General features: G+C 50.6%; 2 protein-coding genes across 3 annotated transcripts; one reads left to right on the forward strand and one right to left on the reverse strand.

The window, feature by feature from the left end:
- Positions 1-18: 18 nt before the first annotated feature.
- NDUFA2 (NADH:ubiquinone oxidoreductase subunit A2) lies at positions 19-1,530 on the forward strand. Its single transcript, XM_055431013.2, has 3 exons — positions 19-176; positions 299-405; positions 1,292-1,530. Exons 1-3 carry the CDS (start codon positions 76-78, stop codon positions 1,381-1,383), a joined length of 300 nt encoding a protein of 99 aa, XP_055286988.1. The 5' UTR covers positions 19-75; the 3' UTR covers positions 1,384-1,530.
- Positions 1,531-1,561: 31 nt separating this feature from the next.
- Positions 1,562-7,171, reverse strand: TMCO6 (transmembrane and coiled-coil domains 6). 2 transcript variants are annotated; one of them, XM_055431000.2, is made up of 12 exons: positions 6,987-7,170; positions 6,756-6,868; positions 4,901-5,016; positions 4,611-4,794; positions 4,217-4,321; positions 3,969-4,054; positions 3,628-3,744; positions 3,309-3,420; positions 3,020-3,206; positions 2,782-2,876; positions 2,209-2,376; positions 1,562-1,977 (listed from the first exon to the last, which is right to left on the reverse strand). In XM_055431000.2, exons 1-12 carry the CDS (start codon positions 7,069-7,071, stop codon positions 1,864-1,866), a joined length of 1,482 nt encoding a protein of 493 aa, XP_055286975.2. In that variant the 5' UTR covers positions 7,072-7,170; the 3' UTR covers positions 1,562-1,863. The 2 variants fall into 2 exon arrangements, with proteins under 2 accessions (XP_055286975.2, XP_088694740.1); XM_088838614.1 differs by lacking the exon at positions 3,969-4,054 and having other exon boundaries at positions 3,309-3,416; positions 6,987-7,171.
- Positions 7,172-7,642: the final 471 nt, after the last annotated feature.

A 7,642-nucleotide genomic window follows, 5' to 3' on the forward strand; every position in this document is an offset into this window, starting at 1 on the left:
CTGGAGCGTCCGAAGCTGATCTGATAGGATTACTTGGCCGGAACGTTTAGGGCGGATGATTGAGTACTAGCCAGGATGGCGGCGGCTACAGCGATTCGTGGGGTCCGAGGCAAATTGGGCCTTCGTGAAATTCGTATCCATTTGTGCCAGCGCTCGCCCGGCAGCCAGGGCGTAAGGTGAGGCGCGGCCCAGTGAGGCGGGTGGTCTTTGGGGCGCCAGGGTCATGACCTCGATCTCCCGGGTGTTTGCAGAGGCCGGTGCCCACACCGCACGCGCGGTGCTCTCTCCTGCCCCGCAGGGACTTCATTGAGAAACGCTATGTGGAGCTGAAGAAAGCGAATCCCGACCTGCCCATCCTAATCCGCGAGTGCTCGGATGTGCAGCCCAAGCTCTGGGCCCGCTACGGTGAGCATGGGACGCGGGGAACCAGTGACCCCGGTGGAGGAACAAAGGTTAGAAAAGAGAAAGGGCCGCCCAAGGTCACACAGAAATCTATACAGGGACTGGGACTCAGACTTCAGCTTTGCTGTTGATCTTGTTGCAAATAAGGAAATATACATTCGCTGAGTTACAGTGTGTGTATCTAAGTAACATGTGGAGACCGGCCTTGCCCTGCATAGGAATCATTTTTGTAGTTCAAAACAGGCTTCAGTTAGGGGAGGAGAGATGCTGGTCCTGTCCACCAATGTAGGTCCTTTCACACCATCTATGGTCAGTGAGAGTCCAGGTGGCATATGGGAATCGCAGTAGTAAAACCCTAAAATAATGGTGTGTTGAGCACTTTGCCCTAGGAATGTCTGGGGGAAGCCAGGGAGTCACACCCAGGGCAGATTGGTTTTAACAGTGCAGCTAACTGCAGTATGCCATGCAGTAAAAGTTGTTTGCAGGAAAAAAATTTTCCTTCTGAAAGCTAGTAGACTAGAGGAGATGGACACACAAATAACTTTAGTTTATGAACTACAGGAGCCATTAAATGGGCACAATTAAGAGGCAGGACCATGTAATACTCTTGCTCACAATGGTTATTAATAATCAGTGCTACCATGCCCCTTAAAACTTCCGTGAAACACTTTCCTTCCCATTATGACCATCCAGAATGAGCCAAAATTCTACTTAGACCTGGGCTTCCGAGATATGTTGGAGACCCACTGGATAAATTCTAGGCATGTCAAATACATTTTGGTCATATCTCTTTACTACCCTTCCTATCCTACCAAGAGTGTAAGTGGAAGACTACTTTGGTAGCCTGTACAGTGCAGAGTGAATAATTAATATCTTCCTGTCTCCTCAGCATTTGGCCAAGAGAAGAATGTCTCTCTGAACAACTTCAGTGCTGATCAGGTAACTAGAGCCCTGGAGAATGTGCTAAGTAGCAAAGCCTGAAGTCTCCACTGAGGATTAAGAACAACAGCCCCAGAGTCTGGGTTCTGCTGGACTGAGTACAATGTGGAGAAATGTATTCTGTTCTGTATAAAGATTGTGCTGAAAATGCTGTCTCAAGATGATCTGATTCTCATCCCACCGACTACCCCTTATTGTGCAACCATCTGAGGGAAAGCAGTTGAATATAAAAATAAAACTTATTTTATTCTGTCCCATCAAAAGCCATGAGCCACTGAATCAAAAAAAAAAGGAGATTCCAGGGACCTATATTAAGTACACCACACTGAGTTCCATCTGGTCCTCTTGCCTGGACAGTGCTGGGTGAAAGAGTAGGAGCTGGGATCCAGAGGTCTTGGCTTAGGTGTAGGAGCTGAGGGCATGATACCTTTATGGTTCTAAACCCCTAAAGGGGCTCTATGGGCCACGACACTGGGGAGTATGGGAGACAAGGAGTGGAGTACATGACTTTCAGAAGTCAAGTCACCCATGAAGAGCTGTCTGCTGGAGAGCATGCACACGATCCTGGAGCTGTGCCACCTCCTCATGCCTTTGTAAGGCCTGCAGCCCTGACTGCTGCAAGAAGGCCTGGCCAGCCTGAGAGCAGGGAAGAAAGAGATTCAACACTGGGTCCCTGAGCTGCAGCACAGAAACACCACAGCCTTGAGTTAGCCCACCTCTTCTTGGAAGAGTGCATTCCCAATAAGAGTACAGAAGTTTGAACCTGGAGCCCACATAGGCTTGCCAGGCCCAGAGCAATGACTAAAGACAATAAGGAAAGGAGCCATGGTGGAACAGGGGGTCTGGGGACTAAGGCCAGAAACCCACCCCTGGCTGATAGAGGAACAGCAGCTGCAGCAGCTCCAAACTCTGGCCTACTACTTCAGTGTCAGAGAGGGCCAGTGTGTCCAGCAAGGTGGGGAGCAGGAGCCCTGGCCATAGATGCTGACAGTAAGCAGGACCTTTCTCTGCAACGTTGCACAGAACTGTGAGCACCTGCAGACAGAAACATGTACACAGTACCCACAATGAAACACAAAGATTTTAATGATAGCTGGAATGGAGTGCTGACCACATGCCCAGTCACCATGCCAAGCACTTTTAATATGCATATTCTGTAATCCCCTCAGGCACCCTCTGGTAGGATTACTATTCCCAATTATAAATGAGGAAACTGAAGCTTAAAGTGGTTAGCTGACATGCCCAAGGTTAATAACTAGTAAACTATAGTTTAGGAACTCACACCTAGACTGCTCTGTGACTGATGGTCTGGCCCTGAAGGAATCCATACCACACCACCTGGCAGCCCTCAGCTCAGGGTACTTCTGAGGGCTCAGGTCTGCTCCCACTGTTTTACACTTAGGCCACCATATCTTGGACCCAAGGGACCCAAATACCTACCAATACGCTCACCACATTAGACACTGACAACAAGTGCAAGAGGGGCTCAATCAGATCCAGGGAGATCAAGGAGGTACAGAAACTAGGGCTGTTTGCTGAAAGGGAAAATGTCAGAGTGAAGTTCCTCCAACTCAGGCATGAAACCAACCCACTCCCAATCCTACCCACCTCAGCCCAGACCAAGAGGAAATATTCCCAGGAGCTAAAGGTCCAGGCCAAGGCAGATCGCGGTGCTTACCAGTGAGGTTGTTAAGGAGCCAGAGGCCCTCAGGAAGCAGGCTGGGCTGTTTCTGGAGAAAGAACTGCAGATGGATAAATAAGGCCGCCACAACACGCTCATCTTGGAGATGCACTGGCCCTCCCACAGTCTCTGCTGCTGCCTCTGTCAGCAAGTTGCTTAGACACCGAACAACAGGGCACACCAACTATAAAGACAAGTAGGGGTTCAGGTTAAGGAGGAAGGGGCAACCTGCACACGAGCCGGAACTGAATCAGAAGGTCACCCAGATATCGACCTGTCCACGTACCAGCTCCAGTCCTGCATCCTCAGTTCTCTGGACAGCCGCAGCCAAGTCCAACAGCAGCAGCCCCAGGGTGGTTAGAGCCCCCTGGGTGATGAGTAGGGCATTGTTGACCTGGCTGGGCAACAGGAAGCAAGCAGTCACTACTTAGTCAGTCCTACCTTAAGCTGGCAAACAGCCTAGGTCTGTGGGTTCCCTGGGCTCCAAGAAGAGAGGACCAGAGAAGAAAGAAGACTCATCCCCACAATTCCAGAAACTAAAGCCTGAGTGTCAAGGAAGGAAGCCCCAGGGGAAGTCTGTGGCACTTTCCCAATTGCCCTATTACCTGCAGATGATGTAGTGAAGGCACCAGGCAAACTCCACGGCTACTCCAAGGTTCAGCTTTGGGCCAGGTTGTAACAGTTGCAGTATGTGCTGGGGGAGAGTAGAGCCCAGGACAGAGCTGTCAGTAGAAGTAGAGCGGTGAGTAGGAACCATGGAAGGCAAGATGTCAATCACTCTTCTCAAACCCAAAGAGCAGGTGGGAAAGTGCCCAAAACCCAAAGCTCTTCCCAGTCAGGGACATGGGGTTGAATTGTCCAATGCGTTGGAAACAAGACTCAGTCAGGCATCCAGGGGCTATACTACCGAGTAGGTCACACCTGCCTACACATGAGTTTTACTTACGGGATGATCTTCTCTGGAGCTTCCTTAGCCTGCAGAAGCTGGGACAAGGCATATCCAAGGGCTTCCAGCACAGTCAGATGGGGAGACTAGAAGCAGAGTAGGGATCTGACTCTGGAACCTAGGCCATAAGATTTCCTAAGACTTTCAATCCCTTAGCACAAAGAAGAGGCTGGAGCTGCCTAACCAAAGCAGGTGGGGTGTGTGAGGAGATGGGTACTCCAGGAGGAAGAAAGGAGGTGGACACTCACCTGGATGCAGGCAGCCAAGGCTGGAACAATGCCCTGAGGCAGAAGTTGCCTTCTCACAGCCTCACTCTCCACAATCAGGTTACCCAGGGTATACAGACAGAGCTCCTGAGAGCAGAACAACAAAAGCACTGGACTTGGCCTACCTCAGGATCTCAGGCTGGGGGTGGATGGGGTGGGGGGACGTGGGCGGGGGCTGGGGTGGGAATGGGAAAGATGAAGAATCCCAGTCCTTGAGAATCTGGGCACAGGGGAATGGCAGGTGATGGTGCATGTATGACTGTGGCTGTCAGGGAACCAGGTTTTCCTCTTTTACCTACCTGCCAGCTCAAACTGGACCCAAAAGCACAATTTTTAAATCCAAACCAAGAACAAGGTAGGACAAGACAGGGCTTACTATAAAGTCTGAGCTGTGACCGGAGAGGTAGGTGAGAAGGTAGGAAGTGGCTGGCAGGCAGGCCTCAGCCACCGCAGACTGCTCAGAGTGAGAGAGTTCATGAAGGCACCGAGCCGCCTCAAGCTGCAGCAGGGCCTGGTTGCTGGTCAGGAGCCCAACTAGGGTCCGAATGCTGCCCTCCAGCCTACATGAGTGAGCACCAGAGTCCTTCTCAGCTAGTGGCCCATTCCCTCCACACCCCTGTCCATCCCCCAGAACACCAGCCACCCACTCACATCATCCACACTGACCTGATGAAGGTCTGTTGTGTCTCAGGGTGCTGCAAGCCTCGACGAAGGCTGACCAGAGCCCTCTCCCTCTCCTTTTCCTCTATCCCCCGCTGGGCCAACCGCAGGAACTCCTGGATCTGCAGCACAGGGCAGGCAAATGAGACATGGCAACTCATCGATCCCATGAGTTCTGCTCTGCCTACTTCACCTGTGAGCCCTCCAATATGGCACGATCCCTAGAACTTGTCATTCACACTATTATGGCTAATAAATGGCAACCCTGCAGTAGAGTGGACCGAAGAGGGAATCAAAATTGTGTTTCATACCAGCCCTGCCACTTATCCTACAGGGGACTAAACCCAGTTTCTCACCTGAAAAATGGGAGTAACATCTACTTTGGTGTCTTACTGGGTTATTTCAAGAATAACATTTAAACCTCTCAGCCTGGCATAACCTACCCCTCCAGCCATTGTCCCCATACAACTGACACTGCAACAACATTTAGCATAACATGACTTGTTTTTTTTAATGTTTCTAAGCTTTTGCAATATCCATCCCTTCTGCCTGGGATACCATCCACAGGTCCTCCACTTCCTTCAGATTTCCCTTCTCACTGCCTCTGGGAAGTTAGTTCTTTCTGGTATCCTTTGAAAGACTCAGTGGTTTCTACTGTGCCTCATATTTCCTTCACCACAGGTAGGAGCGCATCTGACTTCTTCAGTGGGTTGGGAACATGTCAAAGAAAGGGACTCTTCTTTTTTGTGTACCTGAGTACCCAGCATAGGTGTCTTGGTACAAAATAGACACACAATGAATAAATGACATAACGTAGGTATAAGTTCTTCATAAACTATACACATAAACATAGTATAAACATAGGGTATGCCTGATGCTTGCTAAATGAATAAATGACCTGAAATAAGTTCTTTTGTTCATTTATTCCATAAATGCTGAGCATCCACTATACACCAGATACTGTATAGACATCTGAATTTTCAATGATGACAAATAAAAAGTCTAGGTTCCTGTGGCTCAAGTCTAATTAGAAAAAAGGTAACAAGCAAATAATTAGTATAATTAACATTCTGCAGACCCACTTTAGATGCAGCAAATGCAAAGGCCGTAAGGGAAGAATGGGGCTGTTATATTGTTCCAAGAACTGAAGAGAGGACAATGTGGCTGAAATGAGTAAACTGATAAGATTGCAAATGGCAGAGGTTATACGATGCTAGAGTGTGTAGATCACAGGAAGGATTTTGGACTCATCTGCCTGATGTGTAAAGAATGATTTTTTAAAATTTTATTTTAATAGGAAGCTAATCACTTTACAATATTGTGGTGGTTTTCGCCATATATCAACATGAATCAGCCACGGATGTACAGGTGTCTCCCCATCCTGAACGCCCCCCAAAGAATGAATTTGAGAGAGGCAAAATTTCGGTAGATGACCTGTTAAGAGGCTTCTGGTAAGTATGCAGAGAAGAGGGTACTGTCAATTTTGACAGCAATGCCATGTAAAGACTTAGAAGACAAAAAAGGGGGGGAGGGGAGGACTTGATGATGTATAGGTGTGGGGGTAAGGAAAAGAGTTGTCAAGAATGATTTCCTGGTTTCTAGCTTGGCCCACTAGACGGATGCAGAAGCAAATGGCAACCCACGCTAATATTCTTGCCGGGAGAATCCCATGGACAGAGGAGCCTGGCGGGTTACAGTACATGGGAGTCACAAAGAGTTGGACGAGACTGAAGCGACTGAGCACTAGACGGATAGAGGTGTTGAAGGGTCCGCGTTCAGGTTTGGAGACAGCCCTCGAGTACGACAGAAGGAATTTGCCGCCTAGTGGGTGTGACTCTCACCATGCACCCTGACCGCTCACCTCGGCTTCTCCGAGGATCACGACCACACATCCCCCTTCGGCTTCCTCCGTAGCTTCGTCTCTCAGCAGCCTCTTGCTGACCAGCTGCTGCTCCCTCCGCGCCTTCCGCAGTGCTGAGGGGAAAGCAGCCGGCTAAGCATGGGAGGGGAACCCACAACCCAGGGCTCGTCCCGTTGCCCCATCTCCGACCGCCATAACCCCATCCTCCCGTGTTCCCTCGCCCACCCGCACCTGCCTCCCGCTCCCGCCGGCGGCACCATAGCTCCTCCACTCCGCAGCCTGACGGCCTGAGGAGGCCCCGCCGTCCGCTCCACATGATAGAAGTGGAAAAATTCTGCACGAACTGGAGAGGGAACAACTTTACCCACAGATCCAAAACAGGACACGGCCGGCGCAGGCGCAGCACAGGGCGGAAGGGGCGGTGCCAGTGGGCGGGGTCGACGCGAGGTGAAGGCGGGGCGGACCACAGGCCGGCCTGGGCGAAGCGGCGAGAGGGTGGGGCAGACAGAGGGAGGGAAGATGCAAAGACAGGATTGGGTGGGGCGAGGGCGGGGAGGGGCCACTAATTTAGGGATGGGACCTTTCGGTTCAGTTCAGTTCAGTTCAGTCGCTCAGTCGTGTCCGACTGTTTACGACCCCGTGAATCTCAGCACGCCAGGCCTCCCTGTCCATCACCAATTCCCGGAGTTCACTCAAACTCATGTCCATCGAGTCGGTGATGCCATCCAGCCATCTTATCCTCTGTCGTCCCCTTCTCCTCCTGCCCTCAATCTTTCCCAGCACCAAGGTCTTTTCAAATGAGTCAGCTCTTCGCATCAGGTGGCCAAAGTATCGGAGCTTCAGCTTCAACATCAGTCCTTTCAATGAACACCCAGGATTGATCTCCT

The sequence above is a fragment of the Moschus berezovskii genome, chromosome 8 (assembly GCF_049115385.1).
Source record: "Moschus berezovskii isolate FMDL1 chromosome 8, NW_MosBer_1.0, whole genome shotgun sequence".
Classification (NCBI taxonomy): domain Eukaryota; kingdom Metazoa; phylum Chordata; class Mammalia; order Artiodactyla; family Moschidae; genus Moschus; species Moschus berezovskii.